The sequence below is a fragment of the Phoca vitulina genome, unplaced genomic scaffold, assembly GCF_004348235.1.
Source record: "Phoca vitulina isolate PV1807 unplaced genomic scaffold, GSC_HSeal_1.0 scaffold42, whole genome shotgun sequence".
Taxonomy (NCBI): Eukaryota; Metazoa; Chordata; class Mammalia; order Carnivora; family Phocidae; genus Phoca; species Phoca vitulina.
This window is the reverse complement of record NW_022589745.1, coordinates 201,728-229,629: the sequence shown is the minus strand read 5'-3', so window position 1 is coordinate 229,629 and position 27,902 is coordinate 201,728. Positions and strand designations below refer to the sequence as shown.

The 27,902-nt window shown below is 44.4% G+C and overlaps 2 protein-coding genes across 4 annotated transcripts in view; one reads left to right on the top strand and one right to left on the bottom strand.

Moving 5' to 3' along the window:
• Positions 1 to 50: 50 nt before the first annotated feature.
• On the bottom strand, positions 51 to 16,478 carry ACP1 (acid phosphatase 1). Of its 3 annotated transcripts, none has more exons than XM_032430109.1 (6): positions 16,362 to 16,473; positions 11,620 to 11,693; positions 11,258 to 11,371; positions 3,519 to 3,580; positions 1,301 to 1,406; positions 51 to 1,137 (listed from the first exon to the last, which is right to left on the bottom strand). In XM_032430109.1, the coding sequence occupies exons 1-6, from the start codon at positions 16,402 to 16,404 to the stop codon at positions 1,060 to 1,062; spliced, it is 477 nt and encodes a 158-aa protein (XP_032286000.1). In that variant the 5' UTR covers positions 16,405 to 16,473; the 3' UTR covers positions 51 to 1,059. The 3 variants fall into 3 exon arrangements, with proteins under 3 accessions (XP_032286000.1, XP_032285999.1, XP_032286001.1); XM_032430108.1 differs by lacking the exon at positions 11,258 to 11,371 and adding an exon at positions 11,419 to 11,532 and having other exon boundaries at positions 16,362 to 16,472; XM_032430110.1 differs by lacking the exons at positions 51 to 1,137; positions 1,301 to 1,406 and having other exon boundaries at positions 11,258 to 11,532; positions 16,362 to 16,478.
• Positions 16,479 to 16,853: 375 nt separating this feature from the next.
• The window catches only part of SH3YL1 (SH3 and SYLF domain containing 1), a 35,984-nt gene continuing 24,935 nt past the window's right edge, over positions 16,854 to 27,902 (top strand). The window contains exon 1 of the mRNA XM_032430193.1: positions 16,854 to 17,345. Coding sequence (XP_032286084.1) covers position 17,345 — 1 coding nt within the window. The 5' untranslated portion in view covers positions 16,854 to 17,344. The remainder of the gene's footprint in view (positions 17,346 to 27,902) is intronic.

The following is a 27,902-nucleotide window of genomic DNA, read 5'->3' as shown; positions in this document are numbered from 1 at the left end:
TGGCCGCAGGGCCCTCAAACTTCTTTCACAAAGAAGTGGAAGCAATGTACTTACTTTTGTCATTTTATTTCCTAAATAAAGCTGAAGATAAATATGCACATATAACATCACAGATCATCTGAAAGGTACAATAAAGGCATTGTTTTCTAATTCTTCTTCACTTATCAATAAAAAAGCAGGCAGACACCAGACTTCTTAGTTGTATTTTTATAATTTCCCCAGTTTATTTTGAAAACAATCTTTTCTGCCATATATCCATATGAATTTTAGATTAGTTACCTCCAAGTGCACAGAAATTACCTATATGTGTCTATAAATTAAGCACTGATGAAAGAATACTTAATGTCTCAATATTTAAGCAGCTCGACATAAAAGAACTTTCCCCGACTTTTTAATTATTTTTTCCCACCTAGGCTAATCTATATTTGACATTTGGGTTCTACAGGCATTGAAAAGCAGACACGTTCCTCAAACAGACAATAAGATAAACCAGCATACAGTGTCCTTCTTTCTGGCTGTAACTTTCCAGAGGCAAAATGGTTCGAATGGAATCAAGCTGACTTCTGATGAAATAAACCTGCAGGTCGGGAAGGTTCTGCCGACTAACACCTTACCTCTTCTACGTAAACAGTGTGCACTGCGAGCAAGGGTGGGTCTCGGCTGGGAGCTCCCGTGGATGGGCTGCTGGGGCTGGCTTGTGCAGACAGCGGAGGACAGGGTCCCCATCGGTCGTCCGCAAACTTGAGGAAGAGGCAGAACTCGTGTGCCCGAAAGGGACGCTGGATGTCCTCATGCTCTGGTGCCTGTTCTATTTTGTTTGTTCCACTATTTTTGTAACTGGGGCAAAGAGGGAGGTTCAGCGGGTCTAAGAACACTTCGCGTACCCCATAAACTGTCTGGATGAAACATTTTTATTTATTTGTCTGTCAGATACAATAACTGATTTCCATCTACAATTATTTAAGGTAAGAAACCGAGGGTCAACTGAAGAAACAGCCGCGGCCTCACAGCAGAGCCTGCGGGGCCCAGCTGGGGGCTGTGGGGAGAACGGGCGTGGCATTAGCGGGCCTTCTCCAGGAAGGCTCTGCAGCACCTCACACACTGCTGGTAGACAGTCTCAAAGTCGGACTCATTCCCCTGAAAGCACAGGGGAAGAAAAAATAACGAAACCTACATAACAAAATGCTCTTAGGAGAACCTTAATCTGTTACTGCACATGGCAGGACACACACACGGGCTCATCCCACATGATGATCCCCACATACACCAGCATCAGGATAGAAATGAGAGGTGTACTTACATAATAGGGGTCTTCAATAATGAGCTGATTTTGTGGATCATAGCTCCCAAGTAGTTCAATTTTAGCTTTGCGGTTTTTAATTTGATTACTTTTTCTATTCAAGTCTCTGTAAAATTGAAACATGAACTTAGTTTTCTGATCTATGGTTTCAAGTTAAACAGGGACATCTGCTAGGGTTTTATGAAATATCCATATCAAAACCCAGCAAGCGTGACCTGATTTAAAAAGGAAACCAAACCCGTGGCAGACCTGTGTGACCCTCCCAGCCACAGGTTTCCGATGCCGGCAGGAGGGTTTGCGAAGGCGGCACATTCTCACAAACGCTTTTACACAAAATATGCATCCCTAAGTCAGACAACAATCATGTATCCTCCTGTGAAATACATGGTGAGACAATTAAATCAAAAAGCTTCTATTCCAGACACTAAATAAAGGTGGCAGAATGGAACTCAAAAAGCCACATGAACCAAGTCCCAAAGGGCTGCCAGTCCCATCCCAAAGTGTCTGGACACAGCGTTTCATGCAGCGAGGCTCCCTGTTCAACCCCTTCTCCTGCTCTTATTCCTCCAGCCTCTGACCGGGCTCTGCCGCCTCCGCCCCCCGCGCTCACGTGGCAACAAGTAAAGCGGCAAGTTCCTCAGCTGCATTTTGATCATTCCTCCATTTAGTTGACAAAGCCCCACTGAGCACCTAGGATGAGTCAGACACCGTGCTGGTGTGGCGGAAAGGCTGGCCAGGCCTCCGAGCAACAGAACGCGTCCCCAGAGCAGCCCAGGCTGAAGCTCGGACTCCAGCTGCTCTCCAGAGACCCTGCTCTGGACGACCCCCCACCCTGGACACTGTGTTACTGAACACAGCTCCGCTACCCACAACACCTGTAAGCTAGCAAAGTGAGAACTAAACAAATCAACAACTGAAAGACAAAAATGGAACATGTATGTATTTTAGTGGTGCTCCTGATTCATAAAAACAGAAGCAGAGCTGGGCACCGTATCTGCACACTCCTACAAAGGCAATTAAAAGCAGAAACAGTTTCTATTCATAAAACACGTGGAACCCTTGTGAATTAGCACTGATTTCAGTGAAGAAATCCCTGCAGTCCTACTGGGGGCACATCCTGGTCCTTCTCTGTGCCGGCAGAGTGCGGAGGGGTGGCAGGCGGGCTGAGGTCTTGCTTCTCAGCACAGTAAACAGTAAAGTGGCGGGGTGACAAAGGGGCACAGGGCCCCGGCCTTACAACTCCCTTGGGTCACTTACCCTGCATTAGCTTCAGCATCTGTAGAATACATCGTGTTCACCTGTTCTGGGCTTGACTGCATGGTATCATATTGTCAGGGTTAATTCTGGGTTAATACATGGAGCCCAGGCCAGACTGAATACTTCAAGGTTGGCAGCACCCACAATTCCCCAACCTTGTTTCCCAGGGCCTGGCACTGTGCCAGGCACACACAGCTCACTCAAGAAATGCCACAAAGTTCCTTGTTGCCCACGTGCACGTCCCCGAGCAAGGCGACAGGGCACGGTGGTGAGTACGGTTCATGTGAGACACACCACAGGCTCTATTTCACAAAGCCTAGGCTAACATTCTACCACACCAACCTGCTCCATCTGTGAACTGGGGCAAGGAACTTAATCTCTTGTGCCTCTCTGATAAGGCGCAGAACAACGGTGAAGTGCTTTGGTGCGCAGAGCACATAATACATGCCACAGCACAGCTGGCCACTGCTACCTAATACCCCAGTCTGTCTGGTTTCGTTTTTATATCCATTAACGCAATCAACAATTCAGAGACTAAAGTTTCCCTTTTTGTCCATCTTCCTTTTTGGGGGCTGGGGGCAGCAGTAATGGGGGGATAATGTGAGAAACGCAGTAAAACACCACACGGCCCATGAATCGCTACAGCAGCGGAAGCCTCGCTCTCCTGTAAAACCAACCCCACCTTCTAGGAAAGTGCTCACGGCCCAGCCAGTCTTCAGGTCATACCCTGCTAACCAGGCTCTCCCTTACCTGAAAGCGTATCTCTGTGTAAATACACCTGGGAGACAGTTCTCAGTTCCTCACTGGTTTCTTACTACTCTAAACAGATCATTCTGTATGTTCTGACCATCACTACCTTTAAAACTTAAAAGATAACAAAAAAATCATTTTTGACAACAAACAACTGGCTTATTACTGAACTGAGAGTTGAACAGAAATACCCTTTAAAAAATGTGATTACCTCAGATTGCTTTCATCCATACATAGTATATAATCAAATGTGGCAAAGTCTTCCTTCGTAACCTAAAATTAAATAAGAAGTCAAAAACACAGTGTTTATAACAATCAAGCCTAGAGGATCCAAAGCAGTATAGAAAAAAAAATTTTGCTATATTTGAATTTGTTACTCACTTAAGTTAAATAATTTAGGGTATTTAAAGTTAGAATAGAGTTAACCTATTTTGTAACATTGTACTGCAAAGAAATTTTATTAAGTTCCTTGGAACAATCCTAACAGTAGAATATATAAACACAAAGCTTACAGTCTATCTGCAATTTCTTAGTAACAAAGTATAATTCACTTAACATATTAAAAGATCACATGTTGAACTCCCTTCATTGTTTTACTCTATTTTTCATTCTGCAAGAATGTAACATCCTAGACTCCAGTGACAAACACCAAACTAAAGAGATGGATGGCCGTCCTTGTGAGGCCTCCCTCCTATGCAGGGCGGGCAACATGCTGGCAGAGATAAAAACCAGGCAGAGCCAGGTGAAGAGTTTTGGGGGAGAGAGGAAGATAAAATGTTAAGCAGGGTGTTCACGGAAGAGTCGCTAAGAAGGAAACACACAAGGACCTGGACGCATGGCTCTTCTCTCCCTTGAGCACGCACAATTTGAACGCCACACAGAAGAGAAGGCCACTCAGTATTTTTACTGATTCTATCAGTTTTCTGACATCATAATTTATCAATATAAGCCCATTAAAATGTAAATGGGAAAATTATTTGATGATTTCTGCCTTTATAAATAATGGCAGAATTAGAAAGAAAGGAACATAAATAGGCCATATAATGAAGGTGGAAATAATTTCTAACAATGCAATTTTTCAATAATAATCTCTCCCACTAAAAAAAAATCATCTAAAATATAGGAGTGCCAGGAAACTACAAAGAAGATATTGAAACCCTTTTTTTTGGGGCACCTGGGTGGCTCAGTTGGTTAAGCGACTGCCTTCGGCTCAGGTCATGATCCTGGAGTCCCGGGATCAAGTCCCGCATCGGGCTCCCTGCTCAGTGGGGAGTCTGCTTCTCCCTCTGACCCTCCTCCCTCTCATGCTCTCTGTCTCTCATTCTCTCTCTCTCAAATAAATAAATAAAATCTTTAAAAAAAAAAAAAGAAACCCTTTTTTTTTAACAGAATACTTCTTTAATTTTTTAATTTAACAAAGAGGAGTGACACTATTTGTAATAATCAGTGTCACAAACGAGTAATAAACATACTCCTCATTCTGTTAAAAATTTAACTGTTGGCTCTTAGTAAATACTTGCATGAGTTTTTAATGAAGCATGTTCATCACATGCTGAGGACTATATTTTATTAACATTCCCAAGGTACTAGCTTATTTAAAAAACAAAAAACAAAAAACAAAAAACATCTATTAGAACAATACTATATAAGCTATTTATCCAAAACAGGGCACGAGACATGTGCTAGGATTAACATTGTTTTTAATTTTAGAATTACTGCAATTATGGATTGAAAGTCTTAGAACTGACAGCTATCTACAAAAACTTTATGTGATGTTTAGATATTAAAATGATTGAGAAAGAATAAGAACAGCGATGACTAACATCTTAGAAAGAGTGTGGAGTGAAGGACTCACACTTTGCAACAATACACGAAATAGCTGTGGCAAACCACCTCTGCCCCAGAAATGAGAAAATGCCCACACAAACAAAGCACTTCTGCAGAGCCGTGAGTTTGCTGCTGTGAGGACGTGGCCTGGCGAGGCCAGAACCCCACCAAGAGCCCCCCGGGGTTACACATGGCAATATTTACCACTGAATATCAAATATTTAATACCACTACTAAAACTGAAAAATTTTAGGGGCACCTGGGTGGCTCAGTCAGTTAAGCGTCTGACTTGATTTCGGCTCAGGTCATGATCTCACAGTTGTGAGTTCGAGCCCCGTGTCGGGCTCCACACTGGGTGAGGAGGCTACCAAAAAAAAAAAAAATCTGAGAAGTTTTAAACTTTAATTATCTGTTTTATAACATTTTTAAAGATAAAAAACAGCTATACTTTCTAAATGGAAACGTAAGGAGTGGCCCTGTTCTACATTTCTGCAAATCTCTGTAATGTCTGCTTCCTGGAGGACAGAAGGGTTCTCCTCTGTGCCTCTTTATCTGATCTGCAATGTGCCGTCTGAGTCGAAGTATATCAAGTGAACCCAGCCTTGCATAAGTACATAGTTTACAAGAAGTATTTTAACAGCCGTTGTAGATTACTATGGATAATCTTTGACACTACACCAAAACTCAGTAAGTGGTACTTTCTTAAAGGTTACGTGCAATATAGAATAGGAAAAATATCCATAAACTTTTATTACTCTGTTCAAGTCCACTGGTCAGTCTGATACTTTGAATGGATCCTTTATTCGTGTACAATTTTGACCTCGTAGACAATGAGAATTTGAGGACAGTGATTCTCCAAGAGGGGGGCACTTGGCAATGTCTGGAGACATCTTTGATTGCTACGATGGAGAGGAAAGGGATGCCCCAGCATCGAGTGGGTAGAGACCAAGGATGCAGCCAAACACAGTACAGTGCAGGATGGCCCCAGAGCAAAGAACCATCCAGATGCAGAGTCAGCAGTGCCAAGGTCAAGCACCTGCTCTAGATGCTGAGAAGCCTGGGCAAAGGTCCACTGCTGGAAAAGAGAAGCATCAAGGACCAGTCAGTAACCTCATAGGTTGGAGAGAAAAAGCAGACATAAAGGCTAGCAAAACAGAGACCCCAGAAAGCAGTGAGCCTGACACTCACAACCTTTCTTCTCAAAGCATTTGCTAAGTTCTTAAACTACTCAGGGCAAAAACTAAGAAGCCACGGGGAGGCTGCAGCTACTCAGTGAGGGAGCAGCTGCCAAAGAGGACAAGCCCTGTGGACTGCACACCAGGGGCTCTCAGGTGGGGGATCTGGGAAGGCTCTGCCCAGGACGGGGGACCAGTCCAACACAGTCCAAGCCTCACAAAGCCAGGGCCAGCAGGTGAAAAGGACGGAAAATGGAGAAGATAACATAAGAAATTTATGTTCAAACTACAGATAAGCTGAATCTCTGAAGAGAGAATGCAGAGAAGGAAAATATAAAAAGAAAACAACATAGAATTTTCCAAAATTGATGGAAACCATCAAGGTGCAAATTCAGGAAGCATACTTTGGCCTACCATAGTAAAACTGCTGGAGAGAAAAAAAAAAAAATCCAAAAGAAATACCTAAAGACAGCAGAGGAAAATAAGGGCAATTTCAAGAAACAGAGACAACTGATTCGATGAATCCTGCCAAATCATTAAAGCAGAAATACTATCAATAATCAACAAACTTCTTAAGAGGACAGAAAAAGAGGGAACATTACTGATCAGTTTTATGAGGCTAAACAACCCTGACACATGCGCTCCAGAGTGTGCATCCAACACAGACACGTGTGTGATCCTGGGTGTGCATCCACCCTGACAGTGTGTGTGATCCTGGGTGTGCATCTGACACAGACACGTGTGTGATCCTGGGTGTGCATCTGACACAGACATGTGTGTGATCCTGGGTGTGCACCCACCCTGACAGTGTGTGTGATCCTGGGTGTGCATCCACCCTGACAGTGTGTGTGATTCGGGGTGTGCATCCACCCTGACAGTGTGTGTGATCCTGGGTGTGCATCCACCCTGACAGTGTGTGTGATCCGGGGTGTGCACCCACCCTGACAGTGTGTGTGATCCGGGGTGTGCATCCACCCTGACAGTGTGTGTGATCCTGGGTGTGCACCCACCCTGACAGTGTGTGTGATCCTGGGTGTGCACCCACCCTGACAGTGTGTGTGATCCGGGGTGTGCATCCAACCCTGACACGCCGGTAATCCCAGGCGTGCATCCAACAGAACTGTACACAGGCATTCCCCAAAGAAACATACAAATATTCACCAGGGCACTCAGCCCAAACTAGAAACAGCCCAGTGTCCATCCAGAGCAGAACAGGTCCGACTGCCGCACGTCTGGAACAGGGTACTGAAATCAGCATCAGAGTGAGCGCTATAAGACAGGCCATGGAGAATCTCACAGAGAAAAGCTGACAGAAAGAGCACACACTATAGGATTCCAAGGTCATAAGTTAAAAAGGTAGAAAGAATCTGACTAATGACCTCTGGAGTGGAGGGAGCAGTACTGGTCCCAAGTACCCACTGACAACCTGTGCAAGTGTCAAAGGTTTGCTGATGAGAAGAACGAATGTATAACAAAGTAAACATCTCCACAGAACTAACTGGATGTGCAATCACACACCACCACCCCCCCCCAAAAAAAACGAAGCACCCTAAACACATTTTATTTATTAAACCCAGGTTGAAAGTATTAGGAAAATCAAAATTTTAAGAAATATAACAGAATAGTTCTCTTACACATTCTGACAACTGCTAAAGAGAAAGCCTGTAGGGGCGCCTGGGTGGCTCAGTCAGTTAAGCGTCTGCCTTCGGCTCAGGTCATGATCTCGGGGTCCTGGGATCAAGCCCCGCGTGGGGCTCCCTGCTCGGCGGGGAAACTGCTTTTCCCTCTCTCACTGCCTGATGCTCCCCTCTGCTTGTGTTCCCTCTCTGTCAAATAAATAAATAAAATCTTAAAAAAAAAAAAAAAAAGAAAGCCCGTAAACAATCACAAGATGCTAAAGGGTAAGAGAGATCTAAAACAATACTAATTTATAAAACACATCTTACCAGTGTTTTGAAATAAAAAAAAAAAATCATCATTGAGAAATGTTTCTTAAAAGGAACAGGGGAAAAGAAAAAGGGAAAGAAACAGATTGTGTGGGAATATTACTTCTAAAATCAACAATTACAACTGATCTTTAAAAATTAAAAGTTTCTAGCTTTTTAAGACATGTGTATTTAAAATACTTCATTTTTACCCAAATTATATACTTGTGTACAAAAAATAATCTGATCTTAAAAACAGAAAACATGAAAGTGTGACTGCTTGAAATCATGAACCACTACTCAGAATAAATCTGCATTCTCTAAAACACAGAAAGTAGAAATGGACAAGGTGTCCAAATCCTGGAGATTAAGACATGTGATCTAAAAAATGTGTACTATTCTGTCCAATGAGAATTCGATGTAAGAACAGCTCAGGCCTTGGGGTGCCTGGGTGGCTCAGTTGCCTGAGTGTCTGCCTTCCACTCAGGTCATGATCCCAGGGTCCTGGGATCAAGCCCCGCATTGGGCTCCCTGCTCAGTGGGGAGCCTGCTTCTCCCTCTCTCTCTGCCTTCTGCCCCCCCCCGCCCCCGGCATGTGCTCTCTCTGTCAAATAAATAAATAAAATCTTAAAAAAAAAAAAAAAAAAAAAAGAACAGGTCAGGCCTTAAGGCAGTTAACTTAAATAGTTAGTTGTTAACATACAGAGTCAGCTGACAGCCAGAAATGAGAAGTTCACAGATTCCAGAGTAAATTTATCTAAGCCAAAATAACGTGTGTATTACTAGCTTCTGAGACATCATTAACGCCATCAGCAGTGTTTCTGTGGCACTTTTGTGAACTTTCTGGCTCATACCTGTATATGTTTTTATTAAAACAAACAAATACGCCTATGGTCAAATCCCAGTCTACCAGTTTGAAGCTGGGTGACCTTTGATAAGTTATGTATTTTCTCTCCAGAACTCAGTTTCTCCATGTGCAAAACAGGTTTACCAACTACTCCCTTCCCTAACAAGGTAACAGAGAGGACAAAAATTGAGAATGATCAAACATAAAAATACAATGCTGTATGGTAAGCAATCTGAAAAGCTTTCAGTAAAGACATGGTTTAAGAGACCAATGATTAGAGTCTGTGTCCAGTCTTCCACAAAGTTCTCATTCAAACACCAATACTAAATCGCAGCTCTCCCATGTCAGCCATACTTCTAAATACGTAATATATCTGACGACTGATTTTCAAAACATGTGGCACCTTCTCATTTTAAAGCCCTCAAGAGCTCATCACTGGACATGGCCTATTGTTCCTGATGCCAATCCACAGCCTTGTTTGGCCTACAGAGCCTGAATATTTTGTTCGGTTGGATACTAAAGAAGTCAGAAGATTGAGCCAGGTTTTTTATTTTTTTTTAATTTTTTTAAAGATTTATTTCTTTTAGAGAGAGAGTGAACGAGAGAAGGGGCAGAGGGAGAGAAAGAGGGAGAGAAGCAGCCTCCTGCTGAGTGGGGAGCCTGATGTGGGGCTCGATCTCATGGCCTTAAGATCATGACCTGAGCCAAAATCAAGAGTCGGACGCTTAACTGACTGAGCCACCCAGGCGCCCCAGCCAGAATTTTTAAACATCTAATTGAGTCTCCATAAAATAATGATAGTGATAAAAGTAACTTTCCTTTCATAACAATATATGAAGCATTCTGTATCAGAAATGAAGCCCATTTCTTTAGCAGCTAGCCCCTGGGGTCATGGAAGGTGCCAGAGCACACACCTGCGGCATGCTCCTAGTGATGGAACGTGCCCGCCCCTGGGCTCTGATGTCTCACTGCGGCTGTGGTGGTACAACCTCACGCTCTCCCCAGTGGTTGTGCATGAATCTTAGAACCGTGCAGCCCACTGAGGTGCTTACTAGTTCCAGGCAGCTCCTTAAGTAAGTTAAAAAATAAACTTCAGTTCCTCCATCACACTGGCTGTATCTCAAGTGTACAATAGCCTGTTAGTGGCTTCCACACTGAATGGAGCAGATACGGCGTTACCTGCCTTATCCCAGAACGTTCTACAGTGCAGCACTCCAGAACCTAAACCCAGAAGTCCAACTGCTGGGGTGCAGGATATGCATCCATAATAATACCAGTACTAACCTATATTTCTAAGACACTTCACTGTTGAAAACACATTTTTGTAGATATTATAGAACTTTATTCTAGCAATAAACTTGTAACGTAAGCAGACTAGTTACCAGGGCTTAAATGTTTCAATCACACAGATAGATATGAAAAAGGAGATTATAACTCAGGTCTCCAGGTCTTAGGCAGGGCTCTTACCAGTATCACTTATGTGATTATAAATGCATTTTAGCCTTTCTCTTTCTGCCATCTTGGAGCCTATGGAGGCCTGCTGGGAATAGGACTCCTAAAACACCAAATATGTCCGGAAGGCTGTGGTCCAAGGCCATTTTTGCTGGCTATAAGCGGGGTCTCCAGAACCAGAGGGAGCACACAGCTCTTAAAATCTAAGGTTGAGATGAAACTGAATTCTATCCAGGCAAGAGATGTGCCTATATGTGCCAAGCAAAGAACAACACAGTGACTTCTGGTGGCAAGCCAAACAAAACCAGAGTAATCTGGGGAAAAGTAACTCGAGCTCATGAAACAGTAGCATGGTTCGTGCCAAATTCTGAAGCAACCTTCCTGCTAAAGCCATTGGCCACAGAATCTGTGTGATGTTGTACCCCTCAAGGATTTAAACTTAATGAAAAGTAAATAAATAAAGGTATAGATCTGTTCTCTTGTATTTTTGTCTAATAAATAAATAAATAAATAAATAAAATAAAAATAAATGCATTTTAATAAGTAAATTCCAAGATCATGCCCACCTTTCAGAACTGTGGAACCAGCAGTGAAAAAAAATGGGTATCCTGTGGCTATGTAAACGGACCAGAATAAACACTTATTAGCACGTTAGTGTGGTTAAACTCACAACGTCTCAAGTTAGGGGACTCCAGTATTAGAAATTAAATGAGATCTCTTCTACCTGTCTTGCTTTATGGGCTGTGTTAATGCCATGATTTCTGAGGCAGCTCAGAGTTCTTGGATCTGGTGACCGGCCCACGTTCCAGTCAGAAACAGCGCCGCTGTCAATGACCCACTGCAACACAGAACACACATGTGCACCTTCAAGTTCCAGTACAGTACCTGCCGGGCAGTGTGATTCATGGGGATACCATGCTTCTTCATGCAACTCTGCCCTCGATAATCAGGAGGGTTTCCTATTTCATACGTGGATGTCGCTGCACTGTCTATCCTCCACTGCAGGAGAAAAAAAGAATTTTTTTCACAATTTCCTGCCGCAAAGGCAGTCAGGTTGGCCTCTTTAAGATAGAGAATGGTACTTACATGATCTGAAAGCTTTTGATCAGTTACAAGTTTTCTGAAAACTGCTTCTGCAATGGGTGACCGACAGATGTTACCTTAAAAAGAGGGGAAGGCAGAGAGTGGGCGTCAGGTTTGATGCTAGGGCAAATGCTGAATTCCAGAGACCACTTCACCCACCTGACACACAGCAACAGCACCTCCCTAAGGAAAGCAAGGTCAGCATCCTACCAGTGCATCCACAGTGGGACCTCTGGAGAAGAGCTGACCAAACCCAAGCTCAATGATTTGACACCAGCTGTCCAAGTACTCAAAGTACAAATAACCAAGACGTAAGAAAATCAATTACAACTGAAATCACTGTTTTTCAGGCTGTTATAAATGACCCAGAAGTAACTCATGAAATCAATGAAGTGGGTTGCAACGAGCCTATTTTTAAAATGAAATACAATAGGGTTAAAAATATGTATTTTCAAGTATATTGCACATAAGGATGAATACTGTTTCATAAAATACACAACCAAATTTCAGCCTAACAGTAGTTCGACACAAACTTTCAGGGTGCAGTCTGTTGGGAGTCGGCCGGCTGAATTAAGGGTGCTTCCCTCCAGGTCACCAAGCCTGCCCAGAACTTCCAACATCAGCTGCAAGTTCAGGGATTCCCCAGGGCCACCCTCACTTCAGAGCAGCTGGCTACAGATCCAGGAGTCCCCACACATTCAATAATTCTCTAGACGAACACGTAAAACTCAGGAAAATGCTAGACTTAGGATTACAGTTTTATCATAACAAAAAGATTCAAAGCAGAAAGAGCCAAAGTTAGAAAGCATAGGCAGATTTGGAAGAGTTTCGAACCTGAAGCTTTCTGGCCCTCCGACACGTGTCACCCTCTCGTCATCCATCTAGAACAATACTCAGAGTATTACCAATTCAGGATGCTCCCCAGAGCGCCAATGCCAAGGGTTCCCTGAGTTTCATTAAGTAGGTATGAGTGATGGAATAATGGGCCTGCAGCTGAACTAACCGTCCAGCTCCCCCATCCCCAATGTGTGGCTCACAGACCCCACCCTGACTCACCCACCATGCATGAACTATGTAAGGACCTCCTGGAATAACAAAACACGCCCATTATCCTAAGGAATTATGCTAAAAGCATAAATAAGATAATAAGAAAATTCCTTATCAGAAAAAAAGGAAGATTGGAATTGATCTCTTAGGAAGAGTACTTTAATGGGCATTTAAATTAGGGGGCTGTATGAGTAAGGAGCAATGAATGTGCGCTGGTGGGTCTGGGTTACAGGAACCTTAACTGTGCCCAGGATGTGGACTCTGTGGGTCCAATGGGAAGAGAATGTTCAACAAACATATTCTGCATGTCTATGACACAGGAGCCCAGCACTGTAAAAGGGCCTGAAGAGAAAGACCCTTTCCACAAGTTAGGAAAACAACTGCAGGGCTGGAAAGCCTGGAATTAAAGGTGGAGACTCAGCCTACAGAGGGCAACACAAAAAACAAGAGGAATAGACGGGAGCGGAGTTAAGACACGGGTCACTCTTTACTCACATTAGAATCTTCAATACTTCAGGTTCCACCTTTGGAAAAGTTCTAAAAACTTAAAATATCATCTTCAGATTTCTTTAGAAAAAAGCTTAATCTGTGAGATCTCAAGTTTTGTTTTTTCCAAATTAGGCAGCATGATATGTCCTCTTACTCAATATCTGTACTTCAAGGACTGAGACTCACAAAAGGAAAAAAATGAAATTCTCCCAGAGTAGGGACTGTGTCTCTTACCTTGGGCTGCACCCCCCACAACGAGCAGCACAGAGGAAGTATCAAGAAGTATCAGTTAACTGTAGGAAAGAGGTAACCTAACACCACTGACAGTCACCAGGCACAAGCACCGGGGCCTTCAACCATTCAGTCTATCTCTGTGGCACAAAAACACGGGACACTTTCAGTAATCTTGCCAAAATAAGGCGTGCAGTTCCTTCCTGCCATTAGCCTTACCAATGGAAAACATCTGACACTCCTCTCTACACTTCAGTCTGAAAAGAGCCCAAATAAATGCTTTGAAGGAATAATTTTTTTACATTTCAAAAATATACCATTCTTACTGCTCTATGTATACACAGGCTATCGTGCAAAATGGCATTCATAGACTCCTCAAACCTGCCCACAATATGACCACTCAGCACCCCCCCCCCCCCCCGGTGATACTCTCTCTGATCCAGCACATGCCCCTCTGCACCCCTGGGGCCTCACCCCTGCCCAGTCTAATCTCAACACAGCAGCTGAACACTTCTTTCTAAATGTCCCACCTCTGCTCAATGGCTTTATCCTCCAGTGGCTTATCTCCTTCAGAGTAAGCCCAAGCCCTCACATGGCCTCACCAGACATGTCCTCTGTAGACCCTAAAACAGCATCTGAAAACTATGATCCATTGCTCACCATCTTTGTGTACAGCCGACAAAACCAAAAATAATTTTTACCTTTATAAACAGCTGAAAAAACTCAAAAGTAGAGTAATATCTTGTGACATGAGAAAAATCACATGGGATTCAAACTGCAGTGTCCGTAAATAAAGTTATACTGGGATACAGTCAAGTGTTATTGTTTATGTACTGTCTAGGTCTGCTTTTGCAAAGCACCAAACACTTACTTTCTGGTTCTTTATATAAGGAGTTCACAGACTCCTGCCCCAGAGCGCTCATTTTTATGTAAGGAAATACCTTTCCTACCCATCCAGAATAGTTCTAGTTATGTATTTGTGGTGGCACTGAGATAATAGTCACTCAAATTACTTTCAAGTTCAGGTACAGATGAAGGTCTGGTTGAAAAAGGCCACTGGGTCTCTAGGCCAGGCCACAGTGGTTTCCCTGCCAGTGTGAACAGGACCAGCACTCTCATTTCAAAACTGTTCACCCACTTTCTTTTGAGCCCCGGAAGACCCAGGCTTGCTTTCTCAACTCTCAAGTCTTTGCCCAAATGTCACCTTATAGATAAGGCCATCCCTGACTCATCTACTTAGAAGTGTATTCCACTCTCACCCCCTTCCCTGCTCTACAGTTCTTAACACATCACCAACTTACTAAGTAACCAAGTACTTGGTTGTTGGTGACAGGACGTGAGCTCCGCAGAGGCAGGGACTTTTGTCTGTTGCTCACTACCATATCCCTAGCACTCAGAAGAGTGCCTGGTAATAGAGCAGTTGCTTAAAAAAAAAAAAAAAAAATTGTATGGAAGATAAATAGACACAGGTATACATCCCCTGTTAATAACCACCATGGTGCATTATGTCAGCATAATTGACAACACCAAGTAAAATAAACAAGGCAATGGAATCCTGTTAGATGCCCAACATGAACTGAACTGCCCTTTAATCTTAATTTGTTGATTCTGTAAGTCAGCCTTCATGGAGAGCTTAAAAACCAAATGATGCCCACTACCAAACTGAAACAAGGTGGCCCTTTTACTTTTCCCCTCACAGAAATTCAATTCTGCAAATACCTAGTTATCGTCACATATTGTCTTAAAGCTGGAAATACAGAAAAATAAGCCACAGTTACTGCCCTCAAGAGGGCTAAAACTAGATGTGATCCCAAGAGGCTATCAAGTAATTATAATAAAGTTCATATAATGAAAGGTGTCTACAAAGGGTTATAGGTAAACGACCTCCACTTAGAGGATCTGGGAAAAGCAAAGAGAATATGTGGACCTAATCTTACAGAAAGTCTTTCCAGGGAAAATGCAATATGGGTGCCCAGAAACAACCACACAAAGGTGCATTAAGCACCTGAACTGCTGGGAGACAGCAAATCACAGGGCATGGGCAGGAAAAGGTAATGGAGATGAAGTGGAAACAGATGGGCAGACTTCCATCCTCTTCTTGAAGGGGGCAGCATAGAAAGGTGGGGAAACTTTAGTCCATAGGAAATGCAGACTCATCAGAAGATTTTAAGTAACTGGACTATTGATGATTTAGGCCTTCCTCTCTTGGAGGTTAAGGAGACAGGGTGCAAACTGAGAAATATAACCCTGTGGTGCTATTCCAAAGGAAGAATCCCGACAACTACAGGGAAAGTGAATTCTAATTTGGAACACTGGCACATGAGTCTGCTTACACAGACACCTAGAGAATCCGGTCTCCCTGGTTCGGCTTTTATAGCCAAGAAATCCAGAATCCTTGCACTCCATCTGTCTTTAGCTTACATCCATTTGTAAGCAGGGGCCAAGAAAATGAGCCAGCAAACCAGGGTTGTAATGGGTCTGGGGGCATCGGGAGGCCCCAAGAGAGTGTATCAGTCCAGCAGCCTTGGGTCTACTCGATGAAGGAGAAACAAGGATGCTAGGCGTGTGCAATGCAAAGGACCCTGGTTTGCAGTGTCGGTGCTGCAGGTGAGGACGGCTAGGTGAGCGGACTGAGGTGACAGGTAATCCGGCTTGGATAGGAAACGCGCAGGTGAGAGGGTACCCGGCTTGGATGGGACCGAGCAGGGTAAGAGGGGACCCCGCTTACAGAACAGGCAGGTAAGAGAGAGCCTCGCTTGGAGAGTGGGCTGGGCTGGGCTGGTGAGGGAACCCAGAACAGGCCAGCAAGTGCGCGGCGCGGAGGAAGAGCCCCGGGCGCTCCATTCCACCCCCCGGTATCCCTGACCCCGGCCTCCTCCCGATCACCGTTCCTGGCCCGACGGCGCAGCCCAAAACGCATGAGACCCACCCCGACCGTTCGGGAAAGCCAGAGTGGGGCTAGATGAGCGCTGTCTCACCCAGACACACGAAGAGCACAGACTTCGGCAGCTGCTCAGCCATCTTCCCGCGCGCACACCCAGGCGCCCCCTGAGAGCGTCGGAACGTTTCCTGCGCGACGCATGCGCACCTCGAGGGTCCCGCCCCGCGCGCCTGCGCAGTACGGCCTTAGGCCCGCCCCGGGGCGAGCGCCGGGCCTTGCACCTGCGCAGTACCGAGGCGGGGGGGGCCACAGTCCTCCGGAGAACGGAAGGGGCGCCAAGGGGGAGGGGGCGGTGTGGGGGTGGGACAAAAGGTCAGGAGGCGGAGGAGGGGCCTCGGGAGGGGGAGGAGCTTCGAGGAGAGGGGCGGAGTGGGGGCGGGGCCGTGAGTCACCTGGAAAGGGGAGGGTCCCGGTGGGGGGCTGGACTCAGGTCACCTGAGGGCGGGGGAGGGCTCCCGGAGCACGTGGTGGGGGTGCGTGGGACTACTGACCGACACCTGAGGGGCCGGTCCTGGACCGAGGGTTAGGCCTCTCCCTCCTGGGGTTCAGGTGAACGTCCCCCCAGACCTGGGCCGCGCGGCTCAAACGCGAGGCCCGCGATCAGGGGGTGAGCGGAGTCCGCACAGGACCAAGGAGGACCTCCCCGGACCCCGAGACCCCTGCGTCGTCCTGCCGCCCACAACCGTCCGTTCTGGGACAGGGGCCGTCGGCCTAGGTTGTCCCAATTCTAAGATGAGATGCTTTAGAGGCCACCATGGGACTGACAAGGTCGAGAGCAGACCTTCCCTAGTTGCCACCCCGAGTGCTGTGTTGTTTTTGTCCAGAGAATATGTAAAGTAGGTGCTTTGTACTGGACAAAAGCGGGGTGTTTACCTGCTCCCTTACCTGTCTCAGGTGTGCGCCTCGTCGGGGCCCGTCCCTGCCCTGGGAGGCGGGGCCAAGCGGAGAGCGCCCTTCCTGTTCCTGGGTAGGTGTGCGCAGCTCGAGGGGCGCCGGAGAGGACCGGGCTCCGGGGTCACAAGTGAGTACAGGTGTCGGTACCGCCACTGAGCCTCCCCGAGAATCGGGGTCACCTCCACCCCCTTCCCCTTTAAAAAAGTTTTGCTGGAGAGGGTAAATGGCTGGCGAAGGAGGGCGAGAAACGAGTGTCTTTGGGATTTGCTGTCGTCATCCCGCAAACTGTCAAAGATGAACCAGCTCTCTGGACGCGACCACGGTCGTTTCCGTTCACAGAAAAGCTCTAACTTTTCATTTTAACTATTGTAATTCATTTTATGTTATTTGTAATTATGTAATGTTTGAAAAGCCACTTATTAGTTACTGCCTTTTCCGTTCCGATTTGTTTCAATAAATGGCACTCTGAGCTCTGTGAGGGTGGCGTGGGTGTGCTGTGCGCTTGACTCGTGGGGGCAGGAGGCCGGGGAGACGCGCTGGGCGGTTCCCCTGAAGTGTGCCAGGCTGGGAGGCGGGGCCAAGCGTGACCAGCCAGGCTGTTTGGGGAACCACTTGGAGCAAAGAGGTCTCTGAGAGCAGAAGAGGTGGGTGGGGTGGCCACTCTGGCCCTGGGAGCACAGGGCGTCTGTGGATCTCCTTGCTGCAGTGGATCTTTCATATTGAAACAAGTTAGGAAAGTGCTATGAACTGGTGAGTGACCACAAAGAAATGAGATGTACCTGCTGGCCAGAAACGTAGCCTTTTCACTTCATTTCAACAAATGTTTCCGACTCTGCCAGGGCTGAGTTGGAAAGAATGACACAGACAGGGCCCCCTGCCCCACAGGGAGTCAGAATCTGATGGGTCCAGAAAGTTCTACCCGTAGGAGAGAAGATTTTCAGGTTTTCTTCTGCTTACAGAACATGCCTCTCCTGCATTCTTGTTCTCAGGAATGTTTTTATTGAGATGTGGGAGATGCCTAATTAATAATAAGTTAGAAGATGCACTCCAGAGAAATGACAGGTCTCCCAGGAGCCCTTTACTTCCTTGTGTGGGCCTGCTCTTGGATTACCTGTGCAGTGCCTGACTGCTCAGGTGTTTGCAAATTACTATGTTGGAGGTTAGAATAATCAAAATAAATTATAACTTCCATCCTGTTCATCTTGTTTAAATTAAGGAAAATTGGCTGTTTGGTTTGCTAATGTTCTATTTAAGCAAAGTTTCTGTAAAATGAGAAAATACTAACCTTCATCTTTTGTAAGATTAAAAAATAATAGTAACAAGTCTTTGCTCATCAAGAGTGATTTGAGGCTTTTATTCCACCTAAAAAGTAGGATGTGGTGCCTCATGGGTCAGAGGGAAATCTGGCTGGCTGTGTTGCTGGACTGACTGCCTGTCACAAGTCCTTCTACCTGTTGCCTTGTTTGCAAGTGTGTCGTGATAAGACATAATCCTATGCAATTTAGAACCTAAGCACACTGAATTTTCTGTTTTCTTTGGAAGAGTCCACTTTTTACACCAAATGATCAGACTAGAGTGGCATGTGTAGTCTGCTGAGAGCCAGGATCTCTCCTTAGTTTGAGAAAAGATAGAGTGAGTCTAAGTCAAGGGTCTCCTTATGCTGAAAGCTAAGTTCTCACCACTCCCTACTCTCTGTCCCACATCTGCAGCCTGGGGTCAGGGGGAGGAGAAAAGAAGCACAGGGTACACTAATGTTTGGGGTTCAAATGGCCAATTTGGTTTAAAGTTTGGACTGTGAAGGCTGCTGATGTGACCAGAGAGACCAGTTTTGATTTCTGGAACTGACAAGTTCTGTCCCCTTGAGTCAAAGGAAGTAGTTAAACCAAGGCCACAGAAAGATAAGAATCCACTTAAGAAACGATAAAAAAAAAAAAAGAGAGAAACGATGTCGTAGTTGTCGGGCAGTGGTGTTCAGGACAGTAATGTTCTAATAGAGCTTCTGAGCTAAGGCAATATGTCAAAGCCTTCTAAAAAACTACGTAGGTGTATGAAGTTTCTTCTACTTTGACTAAGATTTAATCTATCTATTCTATATATTTCCTTAGCAGCATTCTAGTTCCTTTGATTTTGGTTAGGGTTTTATCAATTCAGTGAATTAACCTTTATTTCATGTAAGTTATAAGGCTTAATAATTTGGTTAATATCTAATTAATGGACATTTGGAAAACCGTTTCTAAACTTCTAAACTTTTCCTGTAGGTACCTCTCTCATGGCTGAGCATCCACTGAGGAAAATATTATTGTGCATGCTTGTTGATATGAAGGAAAGTTTGGGAAGCCCTGGCCTTGAGTAATGGGGTGCAGGGTGCTTAATCCACGGTCAGTTTCTTTCCCCAGGTGGCACGTTTGCCCCAGTGACCCAGCCCCTAGTTTATTGCCCATGATCAATATGTAAATTATTTCCACAGCTTAAGCTCCTTTCAAGCTTTTGAGGTTTCCAAAGTAAAAATTTTCTTCCCAGTGTTTTTGAAACTCTTAATTTCAATAAAATTGTCTTAGTATGGACATTTTCAAATTCTTTAATCACTTTTTAAAGAAAAATTTAAGCTAAGTTTCTTAGCTTGAGGTTTGGCAGCCATTCACTCTCAGGAGGAAACTCAAGTATCTTTAGAGAATTTGCTTTGCCTTGGGATTCAAGAGACTGAAGACTTTTATGAATGTTCAAATGCCAACCATGATTTAAAATTTAAAAGGCTTCTTTAGTAATGACCTGTATCTTCATAACTTCAGTGATATAATGATGCCAACATTCTGACCAGACCATGCTCTCTATATCCCTTATGGCACAGCCGAGGAAAAGAGCCAGGATTTGATGCTGAGGACAGGAACTGAGGCTTATGTCTAAATTGTTATTATTTGTTGGCTCTAACAGAGAAATTCACTATACATAACTATGACCAAGCAATAGGATTTTATCAGAAATTTTAAAAATCTGCGCTATTAAAACAAATTATCTGGAGTCTTGTATAGTTCAGCTGAACACGAAGGCATCCTGACGGTGACCAGGCTTGTGAACCGCCAGTGCACGGGGCTTAGAGACCGCACTCTGGTGCGTGGGCACTGTAGCCTGTCTCTGAATTCCCAAGTCCAATAGCCCCCTTCCCGTGTTTACAAAAAAGGCTGCGACCTTTCCCCACAGCAGGATGTTTGCAATAGCAGCTCTCAACTGTGGAATTTGCTTATTTGACTGATTCAATTCTGCTTGCTTGATAGGGTTCACAGCAGAAAGTCTTCTGGGGGTAAGATTTATGTACTATTTACTAAGTTTTAGTTGCATGTGTCAGAAACTCTGACCCAAATTGGCTTTAGCAGAAAGGGAAAGCGTGCTGGTCCGAGTCACTGGACAGTCCCGAGCTGCTGTGTAGTCCTGGGCTCCGTAGGGCCGGCAGAGCCCAGATTCTCTCCGCAGCTCTTGTCCAATGCCCTCTGTGTGGCTGTGCTCTCAGGCTCTCCCCTTGTGGTGACAAAATCTTGTAGCGAGTCCAAACGGAAGTGCCTGGGAGAGAGGAGTTCTGGCAGCTCCACACCAGCACTTGGTGAGATGCTGACGGGTCAGCTTTGGTTTGAAGCTCGGCTGTGGTACAAGATTTGTTCTGATTTGCACAGTTGGGTCACCTGCCTCATTCCAGGGGCAGCATCAGTGAAAGAGGCAAACTGTGCTGGTTCTGAAACAAGACAGAGATATTCAGGAGGAGCAGGAACACATCTCTGCCACAGTGTGCTAATCCAATTCAGGAAGTTGAATTGAGCGTCTGACATATGCCCAAGGCACTGCAGGGCACAGAGATCAGGAAAATGTCCTGCTTCGGGCCGGTAAGTGTTGTAGTTCAGTGAAAAGAAAAAGTTGAGAACACAAAGGACATAGGAAGAAGAGACAGTTGGGTGTATGTGAGCCTCAAATCACAAACTCAAGTGCCAAAAATGTGAACATGTATCATGAGCCCTCGTTTTCTATCAAATTTGTCTCTCTTCATTCTCCCTGGAGGCAGTCATGTTTCAGGGTGATGCCAGGTCTGGGCTAGCACTGCCCACTCAGATTTGCTTTCAGTCTTCAGGTACCACTAATCCTGGAGATGCTGCTAAGCTGCCCCTTGCTGCATTCACAAGGCTCTAACAGTCCAGGCTGATAAAAGGACAGCACAGTTTCCTCCTGCGGGCAGAACTGCTGGCCCTCCTGTGCCTCCTGGGCTGACAGGAACTTTGTGCGGTGAGTCGTATTGGCCCTGGGCATGCACAGGGCTGTAGTGCTGGTCTCATGGCAATCAGACCTCCTTGGGTTTCCTTCTCTGTTTTCATCCTCCCTTTCTTTAGAGGACCTGGAAAGGACTTTAGGATGCTGCACCATCAACTTGTCCCTTGCTTCCCTCTGGTCCTCCTCTCTCGCAAGGTCTGGGAAATATTATAACGTCTAAGAGGCAGAGAAATTTTCTATTACTCAGCACATTTCCTTCTAAATGAACTCTGTCTAGTCCTCACAGGGATTTGACCTCTAATTCCCAAAAGCCACACAAATACTTTATTCATTTAACACATGTATATTGGGCACTTACCTATATGTCGTTATGGCATGTGCTGGAGATATTACAGTTAATAAAATAAAATGGTCGATGTACTTGCCCATGGTGCTTACCTTGTTGTGAAGGAGATGTACAGGAAAGACTAAGATAGATAGATAGATAGATAGAGATAGATAGATAGAGATGATGATAGGCAGACAGACAGACTGACATGGTAGATACAGACAGATAGATATAATTGATTGGCAGATAGATACAAACGATATAGGTGCGGACAGGTATATATGGTTGACAGACAGAGTGAGGATATCGGCTATGGTGCAGACTAAATGTGATGGAAAAACTTGGGGGATGTAAGCAATGGGGTACTGTTATCTTAGCTATTATTTAAATGGAGAATTTCTATGGAGAAATGACTGTAGGGGTTTAAGACTAGGAACAGAGAAACCAGTCAGGAGGCTTTGAATAGACACCACAAGAACTGGTCATCTTTGGGCCAGGCTGGTGGTGGGGAGGAGGGAAAGAGTGGGGCCTGGGGGACAAGAGGACCCTGGCAGGGAGCGTAGAAGGAGGACTGGCCTCCGCTCTTCACTCTTTCCTGCAGGTGGATCGAGGCAGTGGGTCCTTGTGAGAACACTGAAACCCGGGGCGCTGGCTGGCCTGTGCGAGCCCGCGCGAGGAAGGGACAGTGCCTGAGGCAGCAGAGACAGGAGGCTACCTTGTAGACCCACCGCTGTAATCCCGCTCAATCGCATGCCCGTGATTCGAAGGGGGATGCAGAATGGTTTCACTTAGAAGCAGCGTTTTAAATTGGTCTTGAAGAATGAGTTGTATTTCAAGAGGTCAGAGGTTGGCAGTGTTTTTCCTTAAAGGGCCGGATAGTACATGTATTAGGCTTTGCAGGCCAAGAAACAAAATTTGAGGATATGTGTAGACAAGACAGAAAACAACAACCACAGTTTTTTTTAGTTGATAAAACTTAAATATAATAATAATTGAGAACTTTTTTTTTGTAATACAAGTCTTGTGATGAGACAAATGTGATTACATGGGAGAACATTTTGCTACTTGAGGTTCAAAGTTAGTATTTCTTATCATAAAAATAAATCACAAATGTTCAGCTATTAATGGTGGTCTATGATGTGATCTTACTGGTTACATCTTTGAAAATGTGTTTTCACACAAAATATTATCATTCTTTTGATTTAATTTGTTTAGCCATTAAGAATGTAAAAACTGCTCTTACCTCCCAGGCCGTAGGTGAATAGGCGGTGGCTGGACTTGGTCCAGGGCCACAGTCGGCCAGCCCCTGGGGGGGGGGGTCCTTTATCAATTTACTGCCCCTCACCTCCCAGGGTGCCCTTCAGTGTGGGCTCTGAGATCAGCAACAGCGTTTCTTAAAGTGTTACTCCTATCAAGCGGGCACAGTGATGAGCTTCCTCAGTAGTGGGTGTGGGAGGAACATTGCAAGAGGGACAGGCAGGGGTCGGCCATGTGGTCTCGCCACATGGACACGGGTGGAGCCCACCCAGCCTCAGGCCCAGGAGAGGCCCCTCTACTCAGAAACCAGAGCTCCACAGCTCCTGCCAGCACCCAGACTCCAACTACAGGCCCATGCCACGAGCTGCTGACTGCCTACACCCCAGAGCGTGGCCCACCAGCCCCTGAGCAGGTCCAGCCTGGGGGAACATGGCCTTCCACCACCCTCTCCAAGGACCGTGCGCCTCCTCCAAACCGCCCTTGCTGAGGGCTCGCTCAGCCTTGGGTGCCGTCCAGAACAAATAATTTTCACAGCAGACTACCCTCTCAACCTGCTGTTCCCATTCTACCTCCGTGTGGACCCAGGCTGTGCACCTGCTCTAGGTTAGCTTAGCGGGGGCACCCGGAGGAGAGCACAGGAAGGACCCCAGAACACTGAATGTTTTAAGGTGTACACTAATAGGAACCGTTGGTCAGAGAAGGAACATCTTAAATGTTTTACCATGTAATAGAAGGGCAAAACCACTGCTTTGCTTTTTTAAGGACTTGCAAATAGTGTATTATGAATACTATGTAATCAAAGAGATAAGAATGTTAACACATATATGATCATATTTGTAAGTGTTTTTACCCATGTTTCCACCTCTCCAAACTAATTAAGTGATTAGAATATATATAAAACAAGTCAAATCTAGTCTTTAAGTCAGAAAATGAAAATTACAAATACTTCTCCACCATCTTTCTTCTTCAGAGATCAGAAATAATTTTCAAAATGTAATAATTAGGGGGCGCCTGGGTGGCTCAGTCGGTGAAGCATCTGCCTTCAACTCAGGTCATGATCCCGGGGTCCTGGGATCGAGTCCTGCACCGGGCTCCCTGCTCGGCAGGGGGCCTGCTTCTCCCTCTCCCTCTGCTGCTCCCCTGGCTTGTGCTCTCTCTCTCTCTGTCAAATAAATAAATAAAATCTTTAAAAAAAATAAATAAAATGTAATAATTAGGGTAATATTAGCTGCAATAAAAAGCCTCAAAATCTCAATCACTTAACACAATAAGAATTACTTCTCCTTCATATACTATAGTCCAGTGTAGGTGTTGGGTAGTGGGTGGCTTTCCGCAGGTGGTGATCCAGGGATATTCTCTCCATCCCTCCTGGGGCTGTGACGGTGACAGGTGGGAAAAAGTCCTTCTCAACTGTCCTGTCAGCTTCTCTGGGCAGCTGCCCCCGGGGACGGTTTCGCATGGTAACACGGAAGCACACATATGGGTGGGCAACTAGCTGTCCCAGCCGCACAACCTATAAAGTAAACCCTCTGTGTGCAATTCATTCATCCTATGAAGGGTAAGGCACGGTGCCTCATCTTAGGTAGCAACAGAAATTAAGAACTCAAATGCCTCATCTAGTTATAATGCAAATTACAATCAATGCATGTACCTTATGAGCAGACAGATTTGTGTTAGTCAGTTTCCCAGTTATGCTCCCGTTTGCTGACTCACACCTCCTCTTCTCTGTAGCAGCCAAAATGGAAACGAAATCACTCCTATCTCAGCATATGCTCACCGACCATGGCTCTTAAAATCTATCAGTTGTACCAATACTGTACTGGAAATTCGGAAAATTGGAAATGCCCCTTACCATATATGTATTTTCTAGGTCGCGAGGAATACCAAAAAACAATCGTATGTCATTAGTGTGTCCCCTAGAGTCGTGGCTAAAAACTTCCTCCATAAAATGTACTTTAAAAGCCCAAATGTCTTTATAACTATGGAAATTGGAATTTTTCTGGTTTGTATTTTTTCTGAGACCTTCTAAATCCAAACTCTATAATCAAAGCATTAATAATAGGACAAATTTAAAGGTTACTAGTAAATCGACATAATCTTGAATGGCTGTCTTAGGATTCCTTCCCTATATAAAAATTACATGCTTCTGAAAATTTTTCTGGTTCATCTCTGTGCTTAAAAGAAACCATTACCAGTAAAAAGAGCAGTATGAAGAGAGTATCAGGCTTTCAGTATCTCAGTACCATCATCAAGATGGGATAGTTTCATTTTTAAATAAGTACATGACTGAAAAGATGAGGAGTAACTTTATATTAGCTCCTAAAAATTCAAATTCCAGAAGTATCTATGTTATCCAAATGCATCCCATAACAATTAAGTATTTAGTGTGCAGCCTCTCACCAAATCCCTGTCCTTTGAATTTTGTTTGTGCCTATTTGCGTGTATATGTGCGGGACAGGGTGAGGCTGTGTGTGTGCACAGGAATGTGTAAAAGGTAAGCACACAGTTTTTACTTTTCCACGCTTCTTCTTGCAACGAATGTTGCTGGCGCTGAGAGGTCAGATTTGAAATGATAAACAACTTACGGAGTCATTATCCATAATATAAATTTTTACAGCAGGGGTCATAAGGTGCCACTAATATATTAAATATTTAATTACATAATATTCAGCTTATGCTGAACAATCTTTGTTATATAATATTTCAGACACACAAGGGACTATTGAGGATAACATAATTTACATGCACAGCCCACTACCTATCCTAAGAAAAGTACACACCTCAAGTAGGCCCCCTGTAGAAGCCTTCCCCAGGACCACCCCACCCCCAAATCAAATATCATTACACTTTGATTATATAGATTTATATTTTATATATAAATTTTACACACAAATATGTGTATTTTGTTATAGATAAATTTTATATTTTATACATAAATTTTATATAAAATATATATACCTGCTTTTGTTCATGCCTTAAAACATTGACGCGAATGTAGGATATTCCATATATCATTATGCAACTTGTTTTTCCTTTCTATGTTATTCCCATTTTTCCACGTTGGTGTGTGTGTATCTAGTTTGTTTAAAGTTAGAGAATACAGTTTTAATGCTACAACAAACCATATTTGTTCATCCTCTTCTTGAGGAAAATTTGTTTCCTTCTTTGAATGTGTTTATTTTTATGTGTTCTTACTGGTTTGCTGTTGGGAACACTGCCTCCGTGACCGTTCTGTGCACATTGTGTTGGTTTCGGGCGCTGTCAACACATTGCCGCCAAGTGGCCAGCCCCTAGAACAGAAATTTATTCAAGGTGTCAGCAGGGCCACGCTCCCTCCCAAGCTTGTGGGGGATCCTTCTCCTGGACTCTCTGAGCTTCCGCGGGTGGTAGGTGCTCCTTGGCTTGTGGCCACATTGTCTTCCCTCCTCTGTGTCTCTTTATTGAATCCTAAATGAAGGAAATTCATCATCGGATTTGGGGTCCACCCACCAGGTAGCCAAGGATGATCTCACCTTGTAATCCTTAATTACATCTGCAAGGACCCTTTTTCCAGATAAGGTCCCATTCTCAGGGGCCAGGTGGATGAGAATTTGGGAGCCAGCACTCAACTCACCAAGGCCTCAGTGAGCACACCTGTGGACCTTTACCTGCGATTTCACCTAGGAGTAAAATAGGTGGGTTGTAGGAACTGCTCGTGTCTGCCTGTCCTCACGAGGGCCCTCCACTGACTTCTGCCCCTCCAACAGACAGGAGACTCCCCTTTCTACCACAACCCGCACATGCACTGGCAGGCCTTCACACGACCATCAACCCAAGGGATGAGAAATGGGGACTCTATGGCCTTACTTTGCACGTCCAACTTTTTAGGTGGTTACCAGCCACAGAGTTTTCCTCTTCTGTGAATTAACTAATTGAACACTTTGCCCGGTTTTCTGTTGTGCCTCTTGTATTTTTATTGATTTTAAAGATCTCTCTGTATTCTGAACCCTAGATCTCTGCCATTTATGCATATGACAGATATCTTCCAGGCTGTCACTTATATTCTTATTTTCAAATGTATGTTGACACAACTTTTTCTTGACTTTAATGTAGATGAATATATCTATAGTTTCCTGTTATTGTTGTGCATTGTTTAGGGCATTCCTTCATTGCCCAGATAATAAAGATATTTTCTATTACTTTTATTCTAAAAGTACTAAATTTTGCCTTTAGTATTAAGGCAATCAATTATTGAAATTTTTTGTATATGATGTGGTATTATAATCTAATTTTATTTTGTTTTTATTTGAATGACCAGTTGTCCCAGAATAATTTATTAAACTACCATGTCATCTCTGTCATATATTTTCAAATATGTGAATGCATATATGAATATATTTTTCTTGCTTTTGTCATGAAGGTGACATTTTTAATTAAGTGCTGTGGATTATTCAATAAATCATGTTGTGTATGTAAAAAATACTAGGTTCTTCATATCCTATACCAATATAAGTTTGAGATGGGCCAAACAGTTAATGTAAAATATAAGCTCTGGAAGAGAATACAGAATAGTGGCTGTTTTCATTTAGTTATTATTATTTTTTTAATCAAGGCCTTTAGTCACAGTAATAGAAAGATGAAAACAGTAGAAAGCCCAGAGAAGTGTTGCCATATAAATAAAAACAGATGCTGAAAAATTATAAATAATTTTTTTTAAAAAGCAAGCAGAGGGGCGCCTGGGTGGCTCAGTTGGTTAAGCGGCTGCCTTCGGCTCAGGTCATGATCCTGGAGTCCCAGGATCGAGTCCCACATCGGGCTCCCTGCTCAGCGGGGAGTCTGCTTCTCCCTCTGACCCTCCCCCGTCTCATG